At 45.1% G+C, this 24,704-nt stretch overlaps 1 protein-coding gene across 1 annotated transcript; it reads left to right on the top strand.

Moving 5' to 3' along the window:
• The first annotated feature begins 2,118 nt into the window (after positions 1–2,118).
• On the top strand, positions 2,119–23,447 carry NCBP3 (nuclear cap binding subunit 3). Its single transcript, XM_055002110.1, has 13 exons — positions 2,119–2,315; positions 3,539–3,604; positions 5,540–5,645; positions 7,221–7,346; positions 10,016–10,141; positions 11,648–11,721; positions 13,113–13,221; positions 13,857–13,956; positions 15,563–15,669; positions 16,869–17,172; positions 18,453–18,610; positions 19,455–19,619; positions 21,910–23,447. The coding sequence occupies exons 1-13, from the start codon at positions 2,151–2,153 to the stop codon at positions 22,143–22,145; spliced, it is 1,842 nt and encodes a 613-aa protein (XP_054858085.1). The 5' UTR covers positions 2,119–2,150; the 3' UTR covers positions 22,146–23,447.
• The last annotated feature ends 1,257 nt before the right edge of the window (positions 23,448–24,704 follow it).

Here is a 24,704-nt window from a genome sequence, read left to right as displayed (position 1 = left end):
TAACCTCTAGTATTCTGGGTGAGAGAAAAAGGTCTTTGTTCACTTTCTCCAAACAGGAGGGTGTCTAGAGGAAGTAGTATGGCAGAGAGTGCCATCAAGTCATAGCTGACTTATGGCGACCCCTGGCGGGGCTTTCAAGGTGGTTTGCCATTGCCTGCCTCTGCAACCCTGGTCTTCATTGGAGGTCTCCCATCCAATTAGTAACCCTGCTTAGCTTCTGAGATCTGAGATCTGGCTCTCCTGGGCTATCCAGGTCAGGGAATCTAGAGGGAGACATCCTTTCCACCACCCCCTAAACTGAAACACTCAAACACATCTGGTGGGTATGTGGTCCAGGGACATTCTTCTAAAGAGGGTTGCCAACCCCAGCTTGGGAAATTACTGGAAATTTGGGGATGCAGCCTAGGAACAATGGAGTTTGGAAAGGGAAGGGGTCTTGGTGGGGTATAATGCAGTAAGAGTCCACCATCCAAAGCAGCCATTTTCTCCAGGGGAAATGATCTCTGTGGTGTGGAGATTAGTTGCAATTCTAGATCTCCAGGGCCCACTTGGAGGCTGGCAACCCATAACAATTTTCACATATATTCCAGTGCTGAGAGCCCTCATTCTTTCAAGAGGAAGGGGCAGCTGAGTTAGCCTGCAGCAGTCTTGTGGTTCCCTAAAGTCTAATTCATTCCATAAGCTTTTGTGAGCCACCGGCCATTTCATCATGAGAACAAAGAGTTAGGGACGTTGGCTCACAAAATCTTATGCCACAAAACATTTATTTGCCTTTAAAGTGCCTCAAGACTATTTGTCAATCTCACTCTTTGAGTGAGCCTGGCCTTCAGTCTTGTTTTTACTGGAAGCTGGCTGGCAAAACCACCTTTGAAGCAGCTGGAATGGGTCGGCCAAAAGGTGTCTGCCAGGATCTTTCTCTGCTCAGCCTCCTTCCAATGAGATTTCAGAGCTATGGGAGGAAGAAGGCCCTGGATTGGAAGGATTGCTTTGATGCATTTGTATGCTGCTTTGTTAAGAAAAGTCAAAGTGAGCTCCAACACAGGAAAGACAAAAAGATGAGAAGCTGCCTTTGGCGCATCGTTCCTGCCTTCTCTGACTGGCAGCATTTCTCAAGCAGAGAAAAATCTTTCTCAGGTAGGGCTACCAACCTCCAAGTAGGGTCTGGAGTTCTCCTTGGATTGCAACAGATTTCTAGAATGGAGATTAGGAAATGGCACAGTTTCAAAGGGCTGACTGAACCCCTAGAGCTCCCTCCTCAAACTCCACCCATCCCAAGAATTTCCCAAGGCAGAGCCGGCAATCCTATATGCCTATCTCCTGCTACCGAGAACCGGATTGAACCGGGACTGTCTACTGAAGAGATCATTTCTTTCTTGCTTGTTATTCTAGGTTTTGTGTTTTTTAAAGAAGACTCCCTGAGTACTTTCGAAAAAAGACGGCATAGAAGAAGCGCAAATGAATTAACTGAGGCAAAACTAGGTGTCACGCCTGGTTTGGCCACTAAACGCATACAGGACAAGGTGTGCGGGGGAAGGTACCAAAGGAGCAGATAAAATCTCCCCTCTGGCCTGGGCTGAGAGGCGTCCCAACAATACCACAAAAAACCCAACAAGCAACACCATGCAATTGATATGAATGATATAATAAATATATTGTTGATCAAATAAAGAGAATAATCGATCTCATGAATTTCTAGAAAATACACAATTAATTACAGCAATATGAGCATAACTAGAGATGGGGATGCCACCGTCAGCTTGAGAAATTCCTGGAGATTTGGGGATATAGCCTGGGAAGGGTGGTGTTTGGGCAGGGACTTCAGCACGGTATAATGCCATACTCCAAAGCAGCCATTTCCTCCGGGGAATTGATCTTTGTCGCCTAGAGATAAGTTGTAATTCCAGGAGATTTCCAGGCACCACCTGGAGGTTGGCAAGCGCACGTAAAAGGCGCTTATTTATTCAACTCGAATTCCACCGAGGCCGTTCTGGCCTCCTCCTTGTCTGCTCTGCCTCAGAAAGAAGACCCCCTCCACGCCGTAGAAGCGGACCCCTTCCGGTGACTCTCTGCCCTGCCGGCTCGAGAGCCTCCACTTCCGCCCCAGCTTCTTCCTGTTTCCGGCCCGTCCTGCTCCTTCTTTAGGGGAGGCGATGGCGGCCGTTCGGGGTCTCCGCATCTCGGTCAAGGCGGCTGAGCCGGAGCCCATGGAGGTGGAGGAAGGCGAGTTGCAAGCCGCGGCCGCTCCGCCACTCGAGGCGCCCTCCTTGGTTGCGGGTCCAGTCCCGGTGCGGCGCTCGCTGAGGGAGCTGCTGCCGGTAACTGAAGGAGGGGGGAGGGCTCCGAGCTCCCCACACCTGCCTCTGTTGGGCTCGCTGCTGGCCGCTCCTCCGGAGGGCTTTAGGCGGGGGAAAGCCACCAGTCTCACCTGGGCGACGCCACAAATCAGGCAGGAGCGACAGTGCCTCTGACCAAATGCAGAGTGTAAAAGGAGCCAGAGTCCCCGCGGAGGGTGGAGGAGGGCGGGAACCAGCCAGAGAGACCGGAGAGCTAAAACACTGGGCAAAATGTCGCTACCTGAAAACGCCTGTTCTTCCTCGGCCACACACAACCACGCCAGCCTACCTCCCGCGGCCTAGGGTTGCCAGCTCTGGGTACGGAAATTCCTGGAGATTTTGGGGGTGCAGCCTTAGGGAAGCAGGGTTTGGGGAGGGGAGAGACCTAAGTGGAGTATAATGCCATCGAGTCCACCCTCTAAAGCAGCCATTTTCTCCAGGGGAACTGATCTCTGGCCTGGAGAGGAGTTGTAATTCCAGGAAATCTGCAGCCCCCATTTGAAGGTTGTCAACCCTAAGTGGGAATCCCCCCCCCCAGTATAAAAGGAGGGAGTTACTGAAAGTTTCAGGCTTTGGCAGCTTCTCAGGCAGGACAATGGATACCTCTCTGCTGCATTTGGGAGGACAGGCAAACAAGATGGGGATAGTTCATTGGCACATGTAAGACATCCCTTGATGACTAAGGAACTGAACCTTCGATGGGGCAAGGAGTGTTTTTTATGATGATACTAGTAGCATTTTGAGGATTTGACTTAAATGTATTTTATGTGGCATGACAATTGGAAAGAGGGCATGTAGTAGAGTGTTCTATTGTTACATTTCCCACTTTGCTAAGTTCTTTTTGGGAAGGGGGGCACTGTAGGAGAATAAGAAACAGAAGTGATTGTGTAAGTTGGAAGGCTCCAAAGAATGAATGACAGTGGAAATGAAAAAGGAGGATTTGCAGCAAAAGGAGTAGGCTTTTGAATAGGATGCTTGTAGGGCCACTCCAGAATCATGAACTATCTCCCATCTTATGTCTTTTGCAATTCTAAAGCTTTCTTACCTAACAAAAAACTGCATAGTCTATGGTCTGGTCTAGTCTTGCCAGGACTATAACAGGAGTTATAAACACAGTGCTTGTGTTTATAACTCCTGTTGTTAGTACGGGATGCTGTCGAAAGAACACAACTTGGTAGACTTGTTGTTATCTGCTTTTTAAAAAGGATACCAGCAGAAGATATGAAAACAAAGCTGGAAGCTTCATCACTGGAATAGATGTCACTTCGAAGGTATATATTGTGTTTTGTAGTGTTGGGTTTTCTGTACAACTTTGAAATATAGAAAGCAGCCAATTTTATTACTGTGTGTTTTCTGTAAATAACGTCTAAAAAAGAATGTAATTGCTAAATGGTGCACAGTGGCCTGTGCTGTCATGCCTTCCTTTTTGTTTCAAATATGTTGTGATGCTAGATTGGCGTGAGCTTGTGGAGGAATTGAGTGAAATGGCTTTCTATGTGTTTGTAGCCAAAGTTTTGTCTCCAGACTGAAAAAAATTGTATTTTGCCAAGATATTAGCGTGCTGCTTAGAAATGCATGTTTGCCAGGGGCAAAGAAACAAAGACATGGAATCCTTTTAGGTAGTCATATAATCTCCATGAAGAACCAGTCAACCGGAGTCAGCCAACGGGACAGCCTGTACTTGGTAGGATGGACTTCCATTAGCTTATAGACACATAAGGGTGACGGCGACAGTTACCTGCCCTTTCATAATGCAGCTTCCTCAATCTGATTGAGGAAGCTTATTTTTAATGCTGGCTATTCACTGGCATGTAATTTAAATGCAGTATAATCCTAGAACTTGTTGTGCTAAGAAAGCTGCTTCCTATTCCTCTGAGTAACAGTTGCTGGAAATTTAAATAGGGGTTGGATCTTCCAGGTGCTTTGGGTCTGTATAGTAACAGTAGCATAAGAACAGCTTAATGTGGTGAACACAAATCAAGCAGAGGATCTAAATTTTAATATAATTTTTATTGCTCTGTAAAGCCTTAAGCTACAGATTTATTGGGGAGGGGGTTTTAGTTGTTTGTTCTTTAAGAATGTTTCAAATGTAATGGTTGATTACTGTAGGCGAAGTGGTTGTGACACCACTAGAGATGTTCAAGGTATCTGAAGTGCTTTTAGTGTGTAAATGGGGCTTTGTGGTTTTTACAGTATCTGTGCTGTGGCTATGTCTTGCTTAGAAAAAAACTCTTTTCGACCCCTTTCAGTCCTCACAAGAATACTGAGTGGTACTCATTTGTATGTGGTGAGTGGAGAGGGCAGCTTCCCCAGGGCTACCCACAGAACTGATGGTTGAGCAGTAATCTGGCTCTCCCTTTAAGGTTGGTGGTTAAGGCAGGAATTCTTGGCAACTTTTTCTTTTGAACTATGCAGTCTTCTAAGACTGTAGAACCCTTCAAACACCTGTTAGGTAAAATGAGTTTTGGGGTGGAAGAGAAGTGATTCAATCTGACTCATGCAGCTTTGGAGTCACATGCAGATGGGCTTAGAAGAAATGCTGTATATTAGTTCAACAAATTTAACAGAGGAGCCCTCTGGTCAGCAGGCCCAGCTCATGGATCCAAACATTTTTTCGGTCCACTGCATCTTTTTCCAATTGTTTATTTTCTTGTTTTTAACAGTTCACTTAGTCGCTTCTGGCTACAACAAAAATTAGCTGTCTGCAGTGTTTGCTTAATGTCAGCTTTGGATTTTATCACCCCACTCAAAAAGAGAGATTCAGAATTTTGTCTGGTTACCTAATGACTTAGCAGAAGGTAGCAAGCTGCCATTCCTGTTAGACTATTGCTATTGTAAGCTACTATTGCTATTGTATGGAAATAATGTTGCAATCCTTCACACTGTTAAAAAAATTACAAAGTATTAATTGAAGACATTTTTGACAAGCATTCTTTGCTTCCTGGAAGTTGCTGTGATGTCCAGTCTGTGGATGGCTAGCTCATTTATTTTTATTTGGCTATTGTTCCCTTTTGTAGGAAGAGTAAGGTTTGGGTCAGTAGCCCCTTAAAGACCAACTAGATTTCCAGTGTATTATGAACTTTCAAGAGTCAAAGCTTCAGGTCATACCTTGGAAATCTGGTTGGTCTTTAACATGCTACTGGACTCAAATCTTGCTGTTCAGCTGCAGACTAACACCGTTACCCACCTGAAATTATCTTTTGTAGGAAGCAATTGAGAAGAAGGAGCAAAGAGCAAAACGCTTCCATTTTCGAGCAGAAGTGAATCTTGCCCAAAGAAATGTGGCATTGGATCGTGACATGATGAAGAAAGGTATGAAAAGCTGCCTGTTGTTTGTTTTTACCAAGCAGTTTTCCTTGGTGGTTCTTGACCTTTCTTTAACTACCACGCCCCAAATACATAACATTATTATTAAATCTCCCCCCCTCCAGTTTATTTATTAACATATTTATATGCTGCCCATTTTATCAACTGCAGCAGCTGAAGGGGGCTTATGAAAAAACAAACTCTAACTTGCAGGCAACAAACAGTTGAAATAAAAAACAAAGAAAAAACTCAGATATCCAACAGTCTCTCAAAGAACATCCTTTTTGTGAAATAAACCACTAAGTGCCCACCTAAAAAGAACAAGCTTGTATTACTTACGGCCAAAATTTGAGTCCAATAGCACCTTAAAGACAAGCAAGATTTCCAGGGTATAAGCTTTCAAGTCATGCACCTTTTGTCAGATACAAGTAGGAATGGAGATCCTAGAGTTCTTATATCCCAGTCAGAATGGAGATCCTAGAGTTCTTATATCCCTCTTTTCTGTTTTGGGGAAGGGGTCCATTGTTCTGAATTAGTGAATGAACTCAAGTTCAGCATATGGAAGTTAGATAGCACAGGAAGCTGGATAACTCCTACGCACCTCCTTGGGGAGGAATGCATTTCATAATGCAGGAGCTGCGAGCAAAAAAGAATGAGCCCATGTTGTGGCTGGACATCTTAAAGAGAGGCCTTAAGTAAGCAAATTCCCTGAGAAGATATAAGGTGACAGACTCAGAACGAGAAAAAAACCCATAAAAACACTCCAAACAAAACTACTTTATGGATAGCTCTCAGGCATATATTCAATGAGATCCTTGTGCCTAATGAACATCAGCCAGCACCTTAGTATTAGCTTTGATTCCTGCAACGTGCTACTTTTTAAAGGGCCTGTGGGAGAAATTGAGGATGTTATTCTCAACATGGGATAAGCAATATGAAACCACTCTATTTCGCTTGCTATCAGAGTCCATTTCAAGAGAGAAGAAGGGGCTATCCCCTGCCCCTCAGTTCTGAATGCCTCCCAAGATTTGTAGATCTCCTGTTGGCAGCCTGTCTTGGCCTGTGTTAAGAATTAGGTGAAAGAGCAGGTTGTCAGCTTGCTTTCTCAGAACTGGACTTACTTGGAAGATTATTTTTTTCCTCTTTGGACTTATTTGATAGGCGAAGCAGTTGGGATCTTTATATTTAAGAGAAAGCACTGTAAACCAACCCTCCCCACACACACACCACAAAAATTTGCTTTGTAAGACACCTTTTTTGTGTGCATAAGAACAGTTTATTGTTGCAAGTGTGAATATGTAAAATACAGATGAAGTAATTAAGAAGCCTGGCTTGGCACCTCCAAGTCTGTTTGAGATTTAAATCTGAGATGTTGCTGCCGTGTCCTTCTCCCTGATTTCTTGCCCTTTGGATATGGACCTTGAAAGTGGGTTGTGGGAGGCGGAATAGAGAAATAAATGCTTGTGTGCAATTATCTTGTGAAGTTCTTCTTTGATGCTCAAATGTATGGAGGCATGCACATTTTTAAAAAAATCCAACCTGTAACTGATGCCTAAACCAGATTCGGGATGTTTTTTGCAGCCATTCCAAAAGTGCGACTGGACACCATCTACGTTTGTGGCGTAGATGAAATGAGCACTCAAGATATCTTTGCTTATTTCAAAGAGTACCCCCCTGCTCATATTGAGTGGTTGGACGACACATCATGTAAGTATTTTGGGGCTCGTAACCCATGGGCATCCTTTTGTGGTTTTGGGTTGGATCAGTGATTGTCTCTGGATCAGCCCATTCTGGGTGCACACGCCAGCTGTGTTCACATGTTACAGTGAACACATGTGCATCTGTTTGTAATAAAAAGCCGACATGCATTCATTTGGCAGTTGAAACCCAGGGACCCGTGCCTAGATAAAGGTAGGGTTTGTATCACACACTGAGCTGTACGTGCATTGAATGTAACATGAGAAGTACTCAGCATACATATTTAAACCATCTATAATGTACGCTGTGCACAAGTTATATATGCATTAATTATAACTTGTGATCAGGGATGCTGTTAGGATTAATGCAGTGGGAAGTGCCTTGAGGCATCTGGCCTGTTAAGCTTTATTGCTTAGTTCCTTTACATTGCAATCCTAGGAAGAGTTACTCCAGTTTAATTCAATCGAAATAATTGGGCTTAAACTGGAGTAACTCTTCTTAGGATTGCACTGTCAGTAATAACAATAATAATAACATTTGATTTATCTACCGCCCTTCAGGACGACAACACCCATTCAGAGCGGTTTACAAAGAATGCTATTATTATCCCCGCAACAACAAACACCCTGTGAGGTGGGAGGGGCTGAGAGAGCTCCTAGAAGCTGTGACTGACCCTAGGTCACCCAGCTGGCTTCAAGTGGAGGAGTGGGGAATCAAACCCGGTTCTCCAGATTAGAATCCTGCACTCTTAACCACTACACCAAACCGGCTCTCCAGTGTACCCTTCTTGCTTGGAAAGCTCTTCCAATGAGCAATCACAATTCCATCTTTTTTTAAACAAGCCCCCCCCCCACACACACACTGTTGGCTATAATGTTCTCATTTGTTTTTTAATCTTTGATTTTTTTAAAAAAAGAATTCCGAGCAAGTAAGCGGCTACTGTTGCAGCCCCCGTGTCTCACAGGAACGCTGGAGTGTAAATCAAGAACAAAACAGTCAAAGCTAGGAGGCAAATCCTCATCTTGCCAGGGTAACAGGAACCACCAGCAGTCTCTGTGACTAACCCTCAGCTGTGAGACCAAGAGACACGCCTCCAGCTCTTCTGGGTATTAAACAAGAAGTCAGCCCTGCAGTGTAGCATGCCTGCTGTTTGAGTTCTACGAAACCATTACTTGAGTAGCTGCTGCCAAATAAGGCCAAGGTACTGGGTTTGGATTGAAGTCCCAAAATCCAAATAACACCACAGAAGTATAATTAGTGGAATTTAATAGAAGAGTGAAAGAAATTACAAGTATAAAAATTGTGCAAAACAGAAAAGAAAATAATAAAGCTAATTAACTACCCTAAAATACTATACAGGCTTTGGTCCTCTAACACAGATGTTACCTTCTCAGACTAGAAGCACAAAATCCAGGTAGAACTCCAAAGTCCAAAGGTAAAAGACTTGGACTGACACCTGTCCTGCGCGTTAGAGCCAAAGCACAAAAAGGCTGGTATTCCCCCAACAGCGGTCCTGATTGACCAATCTGGGGTATTGTGACCATATACCTTTACAACTGGAATGCATTCACAATCAGAACAACTAGTCCTCACCCAGAATTCCTTGCGCTAATGAGATGAAATGAAAAAGCAAAAGCAAAATTTCGTCCTGGCTTGGCCTTGAAGTTCTGATTTCATCTATATACCTGCATGCTTCAGGGCCATCTCATCTCTTTATCTCTGAAAAATGTGGAGCTGTAATGACTGTACTTTCCCCGAGACAGGCTTTCTGTAGCTTAACCAGGCCCTGAAACCTGAGAGCCAGTTTGGTGTAGTGGTTAAGAGCGCGGGACTTTAATCTGGAGAACTGGGTTTGATTTTTCACTCCTCCACTTGAAGCCAGCTGGGTGACCTTGGGTCAGCCACAGCTTCTCGGAGCTCTCTCAGCCCCACCCACCTCACAGGGTGATTATTGTTGTGGGGATAATGATAACATACTTTATAAAATGCTCTGAGTGGGTGTTAAGTCATCCTGAAGACCAGTATATAAATCGAATGTTGTTATTATAACCAAAGATCTGAAAAGCCAAGAAACAGGACTAAGGCATGGTAGTTTCTTGACAGCTACTCCATATTTTCTTAGTTCCTGCTCTCAGTTTAGATTTAGAGAGGCAGGGACTTTGTTACCTTTCAAGCGTGTAGTATAATTGTAGATGTTGCTTCAGTCATAAAGAGTAGTTTGAGTCCTAGGTTTGAGGCATTTCCAAAGTGGCCCGTGGAGAAATGGCATCTTTGCAGCATGTGCTACAATGCAAGAATCTGAGGCACTGCATGGTTGAAGGGAGGGAGAGAGCTACTGTTGTCCAGCAGCTAAAGAACTGGAATAAGTTCTAGGTGACCTCTGCCATTGGTTTACCTAGTGGCCTTAGCCAAGTCACTCTGTCTCAACCTCAGTTTTCCCTGTGTAAGATGGACAGAACAGCATTTTTGTAGGAAGTGGGAAAACTGTACTATGACAGGAAAAAAGCTTCTTTTCAGCACTTTGTTGTTTGCCTTGATACTTGTGTGTGTGTGTTTTGTGGTGTTCCTCTCACCTGTGAGTTGTGTTTTTTAAAAAATTAAATGATCACACTTAGAATATTGCATCACGGGACCTTCATCCAGTTCTGCATCTAACTGGGTCTCTGCTTTCCTTCAAGGCAATGTTGTCTGGCTTGATGAAGTGACGGCAACACGAGCTCTCATCAACATGAGCTCTATGCCTGAGGAAGAAAAGATAAAGCCCCAAGAAAAGAGCAAGAAGGCAGGGGAAAAGAACAAGAAAGGTAGAAAGATGCCAGATGTGCATGCTATATTCTCTATATTGTTCTTCACATCTTATTAGAAACCCCAGTTCTGCCTTGAGAACGCTCTCCATTTCTTTTACTGTTGGAGCTAGCGTTCCTCCCTTTCATCTAGTTTCTACTTTGTGCTGGGGTCTCGAGTATAAATTTTGTTGTGGCTGTAGGCTCTCATCTGCTGTGGGCACGTGGAGCCTTGTTGATGATACTTGTTGGTGATAGCTTTGATGGTCATTACATTATCAACCCAAGCCCTAATTACAGTCCTCAAAGCAGCTCCTCAGTTCCCACCCCCAGCCCCCTTTTCTATGCAACAATATGTTTGGAAGGCGCCAACATGATTTGGAATGGTTTGGAAGGCACCAACATGAGTAGCCTTCCATAGAGCTTGTAATACCATTCTTCAGTGGCCGTGTTCCTGAGGGGCTCATGCTTTATGTTCAACACATTGATTTATACTGAAATCTTAAGCAGAGTTACTCCAGTCTAAGCCCTTTGATTTCAGTGGGCTTAGACTGGAGTAACTCTGCTTAGGATTTCACTGTTTCTGCGTGTGTGGTGTACATATGAACTATTGACCAATATTTTTGGAAAGAAGGTAAAGGCAGTTCCCTGTGCAAGCAGCGAGTCATTACTGACCCGTGGGAGGACATTGCATCACGATGTTTTCTTGGCAGACTCTGTTACAGGGTGGTTTGCCATTGCCTTCCCCAGTCATCTACACATTACCCCCAGGAAACTGGGTAGGTAAGGATGGAAGGTTGAATCAACCTTGAGTCGGCTATTTAAACCCGGCTTCCACCAGGCTCAAACTCAGGTTGTGAGCAGAGCTTGGGCTGCAGTACTGCAGCTTACCTCTCTGCACCACTTTTTTTATTGCAACTTTGTGTGTGTTTTCAATTGCGTTTGCTTGGCATTGTGGCCATGCTTGTAAGCTGTCATGGGCTGATTTGGAAAGCTGGAATACAATAAAATAATATCTTAAAGACGGTTCCAGTTCAAAGAATAGGACTTCATCCACTGTACACTTATTTAGAAAAAAAAATATTAACAGGACAGGGAATAACACTAGGCTCAATAAAACAAGTTCACATCACTGCATCTCAAACTAGTATATATTGCAGCTAAAAAGTTAGTTTGGCTTAAAAAAAATTCCAGCACCCATTTAAAAAGCTGAACAGTGCCACTGTAAGCAGAGTTATATGCTTCTATGTTCCTCGAAGACCTTGAGCTTAGAATGGAAAAACTCTGCTTGTGAGTTCCTGAATCTTGTGAATTTCTTGTAAAATGGTGCTACAGTCTTGGGGCTATAATGAAACATAAAGACCACGGCCACTGCTTCTAATTTTACTCTGCAGGATGCTTGCAACTAGATCTTGATGCATGGGAATTCAAATATTGAAGAAAACGGGAGTAGCCGAGTGTGATAAAAGGAAAACCAGACTTAAGGGGGGAGCTTGAAAATTAAGCATGCTTTCGATTCCTTTGTAGAGACGCCAGAGGAAAGCTCAGATGACGAGACTGAAGAAGGTGAAGTAGAGGACGACCATCCAAGTGACACGGAGGTCAGTGCAAGGTGTGGGGGAGAGGCCCCATTTTATACAAGGGCCATAAAAAGCTTTGGCCATATGTTCATGTGGAAAGCAGTATACATTTTGTAGGGGGAAAACATAATCCTTTGAAATGAGCAATGAGGTTGCGAGCGTGGCCACTGGGAGGAAATCCTCCCTGTCTAAAGAACAACAATCATGTTGGTGTTTTTAACAAAATGGTTTAGGTACGTGATAGCCAAACTCTGTTCATTGTTCCATTCCTTAATCGCTACTGTTAATTTTGCCTGATCCTCAGAGAATATTTCCATGCTAATCAGTGCCTGGAGAGGGAAACCTCCTTGAAGACCTCACATGCCCATCTCTGAGCTCCCCAGAAAACCAATAAATACAAATACGTATGGAATTGGGCCACCCATCCCTCCACTTCCGCACATTGTTGGTTGGGGGTGGTGAGCACCTGCTGCTCTGCTGGTCCAGCAATGTGGCTCCACCGCGGAATCAGCAAAATCACCAGGCTCCTTTAAGGAGCCGCCCCTAATAAATGGACTGCCTGCCAGCTGGCTGTTAAACTTGGAACACAGTCAGGGGGATTCCCTGGCCCAGAATTGGGCCACACCTCCACCTGAAATCTTGTGGGACTACTTCCCCTCATGAGGAGTTTTGTGGATGGTGGGGCTCCCCTAACTCCTTTAGAAGGAGGGTCAGCACAAGGCAAAGAGGAGGCTGTCTCTGGCAGCTTGTGGAGAGACCCGAGGGGAGAGCAGGAAGACCTAGGGTGAAGTTTACACCCCCTTTCTCTCTGTGTTCTGGGACTAAAGGGCCATCCAAAGGAAGGACCCTGGAAGTGCTCTTTTTGACTGACCCAATAGTCCCAGACTCTTACAGAACGTAATAATAATATCAGTCTGGGCTTCCCTTTCTCATGTTAATATGTCTGTGCATTGGTAACTTCTCGATACTTTATGAAAAGCTGTACTTTATGTGCTTGATTTTTGAGTTCTGGGGCTGAACTAAAATTCTGTATGCAGTCCTGTGTTCCTGTCCTTTTTATTACCTGACTCAGTCCTTGCCCAGCTGACAGACTGCTTGTGCCAACAGAATCCCTTGACTTGACTTGGCAATCCCTTGATGGCACCTCCTCCTAGCCTTGTCGTAACATGTCCCAGAGCAGTCCTAAGCAGACTTACACCCTTCTAAGCCCATGGCCATAGGCGAATCGGCGTAGGTTTTTACTTGGAAGGGTCTGGGGTGTGAGCGGCAGAGCTTTATACTGAATCAACAACAGGCCTGTCTGCACCCACCGAATACCTTAAGCTGAGCTGGAGACGATGCATCTTTTTAGGACCAGGGTGGTCCTGTGTGCCATCTGCAATACTGAACTGTGAAAAATGTTCTTTCCATAGCTGGACACGCTTTCCCAGGCAGAAGAAGACTCCCTGCTGCGCAATGACCTTCGCCCGGCCAGCAAGCTGGCCAAAGGAAACAAACTCTTCATGAGGTTTGCTACTCAAGGTATGCCACTTACGGCAGAAGCACAAGTGCATGGTGACAGTCTTAAGTTAATTATGCTCAGTTTCAAACCCCGTTTTTCTCTCTATGTGGCCCACAAATTAAAGGCATGGATTTGGGGGTGGGGGGTTGCTTTGGATTGACGTCTGCAACCTGTCTTACGAAAAGGGGCTTATTTTTGTTGCAGAATCCTCCACATGGAATGGTACTTGTGAGAGAGGGTGTTGCCATTATAACCTGCTTAACTGAAAAAGGCTGGTCACTGTAAGCCCAGGGCATCTCTTTCACCAATGCTGGTGACATCTCATTGGGGCAGCTAGAAATGGCATGGACAGCAGCAGGAGAGCTGGGCAGCTGTTTGGCTCAGCTTTGAGTTTGGGCCCTTTGTCAGTGAGATGGGATTTTGTGATGTTTTCTCCTTTAGCTGCTGCACAGCTTGAGATCATTAGCAATGACTGTGTGGCTTTGGCTTTGTGGGCTTCCTCCCCTCCACAGGTGCAAGTCAAGGTGCCCACCATTTGGTTAAGTCAATGAATGTTCAGCTCCTTGTGAGCAAAGAGCCTGTACCCTGGGTGTGTTCCTTTGATCCTTCCTGCAAGCAGAGTTTCAATATCTTGGCTGTTGTATTGCTTCTACAGATGACAAGAAGGAGCTTGGAGCTGCCAGGAGGAGCCAGTATTACATGAAATACGGGAATCCCAATTACGGCGGCATGAAAGGAATCTTGAGCAACTCATGGTGAGCAGCTGTGGCAGATGGGGCACCTGCTGCCTTAGCCAGACAGTTGGTCCAATTCTCTTATTCTGGAGTCCCTTTTTATTTGGAGAGTTTGGCCTGTCCCATTTCCCCCAAACCAGTGGTGTTTTCAGAAGGTGCTCCTTGATTAGATGAAATGGACCACTGTACAACTTTGTTACTTAGCTGAATGCTAAGCTGGCTTGGTCCTGGCCTACTTCTTTGACCTGCTCCCTAGGCTTTTCATGTGTTGCTTTTAGCGGCTGCTTTCGGAATGGGCTAGCCGCTTTCACCCTGCTCCTAGGCTTTGTATTTCCACTGGATGTGCATGATAAAGCATATCCACGCGGGTGCTTTTTCAGGAGAAAAATATGGTAGCCAAGACAGGTTGGAAGCAGACAGGAAGGGGGAGGGAAGGAGATAGAGCAGGGGTCCCTTAGCCTTTTTGAACCTGTGGACGCCTTTGTGGTTTTGAGGCAGGGTACAGAGTGCAGGCGGAGCCAAGCATTCCCTAATCGCACAGCCTCATAGCTGACCCACAGGCCCTGTTTACAGCAGTGATCAGTGGAGAGGATCCACTTGAAAAAACCCTTTATTTGCATAAAGGTAGGCAGTCATCAGTCCTGCCTTCACAATAGCCCTGCCTGCTTTTCTGTACCACATGGTGGGCATCTGGGGAAGTGCTTGCGAGCACCATGGAGCCTATGGGCACCCCATTGGGCAACCCCAGGATAGAGCTTTAAGACAACTGGGGTGGGATGGTTCTGGCCATCCATTTAAAAACTTGAGGCTGCATCCTGTTTGAAAAACAATTTCAGCATTCATAGAGCACCTCTGGTGCGGAAAGCACATTGCACGGGTCACCTTCTTTGTATCCTTACAACCGCCAGTACGTTGCAGGTGAAGGGCTGAGACCGGACAAGAGTGGCTGGCCTATGACCGCCTGGGGAGTCTGTGGCAGAGGCCTCTCGGATCATGCTCTCTTAACCCTGCTGCTGCATTAGCTTTCCATGCATTTTAACAAGGGCACAGTTTCTAAGTTTTCTTAGGTTGAGTCACTGTAAGGAAACAACAGTTTTACATTTGTAAGATCAAAGGATTTTTAAGACATTTATTTATTTTTAAAAAATGACTTTCAGCTCCTGTGAACTGGTGTGTGTGTGTCTATATATGTATGTATGTATGTATGTATGTATGTATGTATGTATGTATGTATGTATGTATGTGCTGGCAATAGGATTCAAAGGTATGTGAACTCATGCCAGAGAGTGCCTTTGCTTGAGAATTGGTAGTGGCATGAAGAGGAGTGCAAATGATCCTCATCCAGAGCTCCTACAAAAACAGGGAGGCAAGCAGGCAGTTGTCCCTTGCCTGGACAGGATAAGCATCTCAATGTAGGTGGATATATGCGCCACTGTTTCTTTTCACAAGATCTGGGATGGGGTGGAGCCAGGAGAGAACCCGCATCGTTCTTCTGCTTGCTTCGTATCTGAAGCCACCTACGGTCTGGTCTCCTGTTGAAGGGTGTGAGCAGGTGGTGCCTTCTGTCACGGTCTCAGCACTGCTAATGCATGACGGCTGTGTTCCCTGTGTTCTCGTGGCATTTCAGGAAGCGGAGGTACCATTCGCGCCGGCTCCACCGGGACGTAATTAAGAAAAGGACTCTCATCGGGGATGACGTTGGGCTGACGCCACCTTACAAACATCGCCACTCAGGTAACTGGCGGCTGCTCTTGTCACCAAAGAGTGGCGTTGGCATGCAGGTCTTGCAAAAGTGGTGAACTGGAAAATTTTCTTTTTTTAACTTAGGGAGCCAGTGTTACCTCTCTGGAGGTTGCTTGTTGCCTCTTAGTTCTGTAGGCATGCTCAAGAGGCTTGGCGGTAGGAGGTAATGTAACCTGTGCTTAGTGGAAGTGGTGGTGTATGGTGGCAGAACCTGAGACTGCTATGCTGGGGAAGAGAACAGCGTCACTGGGCTGTCAGTTATTAGCTTGACAGCCCAGTGACAAAGGGGGGGGGGGAATGGAGGTTGCAGAAGGCACTTGCTGCCCCTGTTTGTGCAATGTGCTATAGGGGTAACATAAGAGACCAATAACCCAATGGGAGCTACCATGGCTGGAAGAAGTTGGTTCTCACAAACTGAGTCCAAAACCTGTGAATTTGGAGGAGCTAGAAGATAGAAAAATACGTACGTGTTCTTGATCCACGAGCGAGATACTAGAAATTTCTCTTTCTCTCTGGAGATAATTTAATTGTAGATATTGTAACTTAATTTGTGATTTGATCAGTGTACTTCATTTTTGGTTAGAGACAAGATTTCTAAAACAACGGGTAATATATGTTCTGTCATTTTAGTTGGTGGTTGTGAATAATTGTGATCAGGTACTTAGTTAAGGAATGAAACATTTGGAATTTTTAATGCTAATGCCTATCTGTTTTTCCTTTTTTGTAATCAAAAATCAGTTTACTGATGCAGCTTTCGCTGCCTGTATTTTTCTGTGGTGTTGTGGACCTAGTTTCATTGGCTTATAGCAGGTGGGATGTCCTTGTCTGCATAGGGGAGATGAATTTCAGGGTTTGCTTCCCACAGTCTTTTCACTGCATGCTAGGATCTTTGGAAAGCTCTGATCATGTAATTGATGGACATGGTGCTTTGCAGAGTAACAAGACAAAAGAGTGATGCCTGTCTTAAAGTAGGGTGTTTTGGGAAGATAGAAGTAAACAAGGCATACCCTTGTTTGTAGCCAGAGTCGACCCTGGTTGGCCTTGCAACTGCTGCATGACAATTTTTGTCTTGCCACACAGTGATTGGCTTTGGTTTTTAACCACGCCAAGTTTGCCATTACAAGCTCACGTGCTCACGTGCGCGCATCTCATGGTCTTTAGCCTGTCCAAATGGTCTTTCTGCCCTGCAGGTTTAGTAAATGTCCCTGAGGAACCCATTGAGGAGGAGGAAGAGGAGGAGGAAGAAGAGGATGATAATGATGATCAGGATATGGACGAGGATGACCGAGTGGTTGTTGAATACAGAGATGAACTGCAGGCTTTCAAGCAGTCCCGAGAGCGGAGTGCCGCTCGGGGATCCAGCGCCAGTGAATCAGACTCAGATGAAATGGACTACGACCTTGAGCTTAAGATGATCTCGACTCCCTCACCCAAGAAAACCATGAAAATGACCATGTATGCCGATGCAGTGGAGTCTCAGTTGAAAAGCATTCGGTAGGTCTGGCGCCCACATGTCTGCCTTGTATGGAAGCATCTCCCAGGCTGGTGTATGGCACCTTTCCCTGCAGCAGTTGTTTCATCAAGGGAGGTGCAAAATGTCCAGCCCTTGTGACTTTGGGGTCAAGGAGGCAGGAATATCAGTCCTTTCCCCACTTTTCTTGTCTGAGAGTCAGAGCCGATCAAGTACCCCAAAGCTGCCTTAGATGTGGAAACCTCAGTTTTACTGGAAAAGAGCAAGAGTCCAGTAGCACCTATAAGACTAACAAAATTAGTGGTAGGGTATGAGCTTTCGTGAGCCACAGCTCACTTCTTCAGATACCAGTTTTATTGTCGGGGAGAGACTCTGAAGACCTTCTGGGTGTTGAAAAGCTGAGGATAGAGTTGAGGGTTCCTGTTCCTAGGGCGGTTGGAGACCTTCTTTCAGTATATGGCCTAACCGGCTGCCAAGCCATTTGCTGATAAGCTGTTTGGCCATTCTGCACATGGCTCTTAATGCCATCAACACACAGGGCTGCTTCACTGGCGAGTGCGAATTATAATAAAGCGCGGTGGGGTGGATCGTATCTAGCATTTGTGGAGTGCTGCTCACGGCAGCAAATTTCTGCACCTACTTCACTGCACAAGATACTGCCACTGTTAAGGTTTTACGAATGGGAATGAATGTTTGAAGTTCGGTCTGTTGGAAGAATCATTGATTGGTGCCTTCCGTGTAATGATTTAGTTGTTTTTTTCTGATTACGCTTTTCAGTAAGTGCTATTTGGTCAGGTATAGCTCCTTCATGTTAGTTTAGTAAAAAACCATTGTGACTGTCCACCTTTATGACTCTACAGATACCTGTATGATGTATTAGTATTGGATTGTATGCATTGCACACTTGGGTTATTTTCTTAAAAGAACACACACACAATATTGTATAAGAATGAATTTCATTGTATTGTAATTATTTGTTTAGTGACCCTTACCTCAGTGTTTTCCTTGTAGTTGTCTGCTTCACTGCACGGCAGCCTGCCTTGTAAAATTATGTTAAGGTTAAATCATGTCAGGTTAAATCATGAACTTCCAGAAAGGGCGGGGGTGGGTGGGTTGGTACTGCAGTGACAATTAGTGAAAGTGTTCCCTTTTTTTCTGCAGGTGCTTAGGATTCAACCTCATGGTATCCTGTTCTTCTATCTTTGCCAGAGAAATCTCTTTCTTCTTGCACTCCTTCTATTCTAACTCCCTCCTCACAAAAGGCTTATGGACATCCTAATTGGGATTTTTTTTTTAAATTTAGGAACTCAATGAGAGCAGATAGTGTGGCATCCAGCAATGTGAAAAACCGGATTGGAAGCAAAGGACCTTCTGAAAAAGTTCCTGATGTTCGATTATTATTAGAGGAAAAACGGCAAGGAAATACAGGGAAGCACCAGTCGCCCAGTTTGGTGAAGTCAGGTAGTGTGGCAAACTGGACCTCCTGTATTTTGGGTTTGCTTCCAGTGGTAGGAGTTGGGGAATGAGGTGGGTGGAATCTGTAGCATGAATGCACCATCGACATAAAGTGCTTTGAATGCTGTAAAGTGCTACATAAATAAAAGTTCACACTTTGAAGTTGGTGTGTGTATCTTCTCCAGGTTTTTTTTTTTCCTGGGAAAAGGTGGCGGAAATGAGGAAGAAACACACGGGATTCTTTGAAATCATATTATTTTCAAGCACTATTGCTGAGTATTTTCAAGATCTCGGCACCCCTGTGTTCCCCCTGAAAAAAGCCCCGATCTTCTCTATGATCTAGATTGTACATCAGAGCATCATTTTGTGCTGCTTTTGAAGAATTCAGAGAAGCTGCAGGCAGTCGTGTGGTGTTTTTTCCGATGAGCTGTTTTGATTTATTTGTATTTTGGGAGGAGGGGAAGGTTTCTGAATCTGCTGTGTCTTGGGGTCCTGCTGTTAATTTGGAGGGCTTATTGCTGTGCCCAGAACTTATAGCCGAAGAAAGAACTGGCGTGAACAACCCCTGCCTCAGCTCTTCTTCTGTACCCACAAAGTCTTCAGGCCACCCTCACACTTTTCTACCCATTGATGTGGATGTGATCATAGCATGGGTGACTGTGGCCAGGTCTTGCTTTTCCAGGAAGGGGGTGCAGCTGGTGAAAGTCTAGGGCAGCTTATTACTGGCTCTAGGCAAGTGTTAGTTGTTGGGTTAAGAATGCTTGAAATGGGTAAGTGTGGGAGATGGGGTGAAGATTGGATATTAAAAAGAATTAAATTCAGTGCATGACTGTTCAGATTTTGTTTGCAGATGTTCGGCAGAGGCTTGGCAAGAGACCCCATTCTCCAGAAGCCAAACAGCCCAGCAGCACCTCCGTTTCTCATCGCGAGCCTGTGTCTGATGTGCACAGCCGGTTAGGGATACCCAAGCAAGATGTGAAAGGCCTGTACTCGGACACCCGGGAGAAAAAATCAGGTTAGTCCCAGTGGCCAAAAAGTGGAGCATTTTGAGGGGCCATCGCCTTTGGATGCACTTATTGTCCAACGCTGCTGGTCAACACACAGAAAATCAGGCCGCTCACCAAACCATCCACTTACGGTGAAATCATACAGCAGATATTCCTGAGTTGCAGACCATAGTCTGGGGCAGTGACAAAATGGTGAGCAGTGACCACATGGGAAATTGGGCAAAAACAAGCCTGGCTGTGTAGCTCATTAGGTAAACAAACAGCCTGACTTTTCCTTTACTTGTTAAGCTAAAGCACTGCTTGGAGATATTTGGCTGGGAAAGAGAGATATAAAATTGCACTTCCGAAAGCGATGCTTGAAGTCTGCTGTCAGAAGGAAGTTGTGAAAGGCTGTCTGGTTTGGATCTCTAATTCCTCAGGTTGCTCAAAGAACGTGTTATTTTGCTCACAAAATCCCTGCAGGGTAGGTTAGGCTGAAAGAGAGTTGCTGGCCCAAGGCTCCTCATTGAGCTTCATGGCATGAGCAGGGATTTAAACCCAGGTCTCCCCTGTCCAGCATTCTGCCCGCTACAGCATTGACTGTGCCACAATTCCGTCTCAGAGCAAGACTCAATCCTGCAATAAGTGACACAAATGTGCAAGCATTTAAAGCAGGAATCATGCTGAAGAATAAACGTCGAGGTCTTTCCTCTTCTGACTCCCCTCCTTCTGTGTAGCAGCATGGGTGTGTGTGTGTGGGGGGGGGTCTCTGCAATTTATCAACAGGAAAATATTTTTGTCCCACATTTTTTTCAGCGAAAAGCTCCCAAGGTAGAGTCCAACAACTTAAAACAATAAAGAGGCAACACCACCCAGCAACACAGCCTAATGATACAAATCACAGCACAAAACAAGTATCCCACCAAACTGAAACTGTAAAATATGACGGTAGCCAAGAAGGCAGCAATAAATACCTAAGGCATAAGGAAGGCACTTCACAGACAGAACAAGGCAGAGCAGATTTTTAAAAAAGATGACAATGATTAAAAACAACTTATAAGTAATCCTACAAAATGCCAGAGCAATTTAAAATGTTTTCCTCTAGTGCCTAAACTCCAGTTTGCTAGGTAAAAATGACTGAGAGGTTTGAGTTCTATACAGCAGAGAGGGCCCCATCTCTGGTAGCTCAGAAGGCTTAGAATAGGGCAGAAGATGGTAACTGCCTGGAAGGATCAAATGGGAACAGACTACTCCTTCAGATCCCGCCCATCTCAGCCCGTTCAGTGCTTGAAAGAACCAACATTTTTTAATTAAGCTGGCAAGAGGCGTTCCCAGGGGTCTACTGCAATCAGCAATCCTCCCCACTTTGTTCTGAACTAACCAAAGCTCCCAAACAGTCTTCAAAGGCAGCCCCATGTAGAACATGTTACAGTAACCTGACCTGGATGTGATCACAGCATGGATGACTGTGGCCAGGACTTGCTTTTCAAGGAAGGGGGTGCAGCTGGTGAACTCACCCAACTTGGTTGAAGGTGCCAAGATGAGATCTGAGCATCCATCTTCAAGAGACAGATCTCATAGTACTCCATACGTGAGAACACACTCCTTTATGGGGGGAGGGCAATCCCAGCTATGATGGACAGCATCCTGCTACCTGATTATCAGCATTATGGACTGACCAGTACCTTGGCTTTGTCCAGATGAAGCTTCAGGCTGGATTTTTTGGGTCACCTTTTCGGATGTTATCATCAATAATAATGTAAAACAGATCACCAGGGCTCCCATGCTGCCATGTAGGAAGCAAGACAATAATCAGAGTACATTACTGTACAGTCCTAAATGCGCCAACACCCTGTTTTCCAATGTTGCTAGCCTCCGGGTGGTGGCTGGAGATCTGGAATCACAATCTCCAGGCCACAGAGAAAATGGCTACTTTGGACCCACCTCACAGGGGATCCTACTTTGGATCCACCCACCTCACAGGGTGTTTTGTTGTGGGGATAATAATGACATTGTAAACCGCTCTGAGTGAGCATTAAGTTGTTCTGAAGGGTGGTATATAAATTGAATGATGATGATGATTATTCCTTAAAGGGGGTAGATCTGTCATCAAAATGTATAAAGACAAGACAGAATTGCTGAAAAGTCGGGAGTTTTTTATGAAGCAGAGCCATCCTTGAACTTTCCCTTCAACCCTGAGTATTCAGAAGATACCAGGGCTAGTAAAATTCCACTTTAGGAAACAGGTGTCCCCTGATGCTTGATGCTTTCCCCAGAACATTCTACATTTCAGTCAAACCTCTTTCCTTTTGTTATCAGCAAACTTATGGACACGTTTAGGATCAGCATCCAAGACGCAGGAGAAGACCCCGGATAAAGCAGAAAAGTCATCTGTGTCTCCCGAGGAGGAGGACTCTGAGCTCCAGCGGGCGTGGGGCGCCCTGATCAAAGAGAAAGAACAGTCCCGCCAGAAGAAAAGCCGCCTAGATAACCTGCCCTCGCTCCAAATTGAAATCAGCCGGGAGAGCAGTTCTGGCTCTGACACGGAATCATGACAGCCCTTGGCGTTCTCTGGAGCCTGGTGACTCTGCCATTGGCCACCACGTGGAAAGCCTCGCCCCAGGAACTGTGTCCTGCAGGATGTCTGACCCTGGTTTATCTGCAGTGTGGTGGAGGAGACATTGGGGGAGCCCGTTTCCCTGGAAAGAATCAAGAGCTGTCAGGGTAGGGGTTGTAAAGACTTCCGTGTTCTTTATATTTTCACAGGTTGTCTTTTTAAGAGAGAGGAAAAGCTTTCAGCTCCCCCTCCCCCCCCACCCCGGACATGGCACTGCTCTTGCCAATCACCTTTGCCTTCCTGGTTCTTCCCTGAGTGGCCAACATAGGTCATCTCTGTGGGATAACTCCAGCTCCTCCCCTCCAGAATTAGCCTGGGTGTTGCTAAGGCAGCAGTCTTCTCGGCCATCTCATGCAAACAATTCTGGATATAACCCCACCCGAACCAGCTTCATACATTTTCAGGAGAACTTCTTACCTGAAATGAAGATTGTCCAGCTGGGAAGCCAGTGGAAAAGGGTACATAGAGTCCTCTAAGGTGCTTTTTTGTTTGTTGTTGACAGTAAATTTAAAAACTATTTACGGTCTGTATAATGTTTGAAGAAATTAAGCAATGGAGATGTTAATTTTTTTATATATTTTGGATGTTATTTTGTTGCTGTTGGCTACAGTGAACGTTTTAATAGGTAGATTTCATATGTGCAGTTCAAATATGTAAGAGGAACAGCTGGGAGGCGGGGGTGAATCCTGACTCTTACAGGAAGAGCATCTGCCTCCTGTCCTGATTTCTTGTTGTCCTGACATGTGGATGTGTATGACTAGTTTTCTTCCCCACCATCCAACCTCTTGTCTTTTGGCAGGCAAGCTATACTGTTCAGTGGATTCCCCCACTCCCCTGTTCTGATATAGGAGACATTTGCTACGTGGTTTGGACAGAATTTCTAGAACAACCAAGTTCTTGCCCTGGATGAATTCTGCAATGGGCATCTCCACTTCGTACCTGGTGACATGTCAAGGCACCTCTTCTGTCTTCCTTCTTTTCTCTTTAGCAAAGGAGGGGAGCGTCCTTTCCCTCTCCCAATTTTTTTTGTACACAACGAACGTCTTGGGACTTTGGTAAAGTAAGAGCTCATCCACTGTGAGCTTCTTTGTCTGAGAAGGGAATAACAGGGAATAACAAGAAACCAGCAAAGAGGGGTGAAAATGCATTGCTTCCCTGTTTAATATTGACCCTCATTTTAAAAGTATGTCTTCTAAAGATCATCAGTGAAAGAAAGTAAACACAATGTTTGATCACTGTAGTAGACTGTGTTGATGTGAGCATTCTTATCTAAAGCCTGAAATATATAGCTATATATCAAAATACAATCAATATTTTACAACGGTTCCTGTTGCAATTAAAGTTCCTATTTAAGAAACGGCAACCCCCAATTCTTGTACTGGCCATGGCACTTATGCACTGGGTTCTAGTCCTGCTGTAGCCTACATAGATTACATTTTTTTGTTCTCGTTCTGAAATTTGCACTTGTTTTGTGCTCTTCCTTCTACGAAGTAGATAGGGTTTTCAGTATAGAGATGTCAAGGGATACAGTGGTACTGTAGAGAATTGTAATGAGTGTGTGCAGGATGCTCACTAAGTGAGAGTAAAGACCCCCCCCCTGACCACAACACAACAGGTTCCTCAGGCAGGTTTCCAGGCCTTAAATTAAGTCCTGGCATCTCCAAAGCGAGAAAAGATTGTGGACTAATGAGGGTGGACTACATGCAGAAATGGGTGGGGAATCTTATTCTTCCTGGAGCGGGTAAATGCAGCAAACCGTATATGAGACTGAGTGGTAACAGCAGCAGCATTTACCTATAAGCCTCTGCCTTGTTAACAGCCTCAAGTGAAGAGCTGGAGCCAGAGTAGCAAAAAGGAGCAGCGAACCTGACCCCCCTCTTCCTTTTCTTGTACTTGTTGCCTAGCAGATGTGTTTCACAGGAAGGCTTTTAAATGGATCAAATACTTCAAATCCTACTGCAAACCCCACATATCACCCGTATCCAGCTTCAGTTGATAAAACATTTTTCTTTAACCAAAGGGGTACAATCTGGAAGTTATGCTGTTGGGCAAAGGAGTTATACAAATCTGGCTTGATTGAATCCTCAGTATAAGAGGTAAAATATTGGAAAACCCAAGTGGCTGTGCTATTGTTGGCCTTTAAATGGCCAAGGTGTTGGGTGACAGGTTTCAGGTGGGTAGTCACGTTGGTCAGTAGAAGAGCAAGATTTGGGTCCAGTAGCACTAGATTTTCAGGGTATGAGCTTTCAAAAGTCAGAGCTCCCTCCGTCACCCTGGGGAGTTCAATGGGGAGGCAGAGGCCCCACTTCTGTTGCGGAGCTGTGTGGGCATGAGGGAGTCTGCCCCGGATCCAGCATAAGTCGAAGATGGCATTTGGAGGGGGGAAGGAGCCTATAGAAGTAAATCAGTGTAGGAATCAAAATTGGAGTATACCAGTGAGCAGGGCACGGGATAAGGCGATCCTAGCCTTGAGAGTCCTTTTCCAGTCGCCCCTCTC

Source organism: Eublepharis macularius, chromosome 17 (assembly GCF_028583425.1).
Source record: "Eublepharis macularius isolate TG4126 chromosome 17, MPM_Emac_v1.0, whole genome shotgun sequence".
NCBI classification, from domain to species: Eukaryota; Metazoa; Chordata; class Lepidosauria; order Squamata; family Eublepharidae; genus Eublepharis; species Eublepharis macularius.
This window is presented reverse-complemented; position numbering and strand designations above follow the sequence as displayed.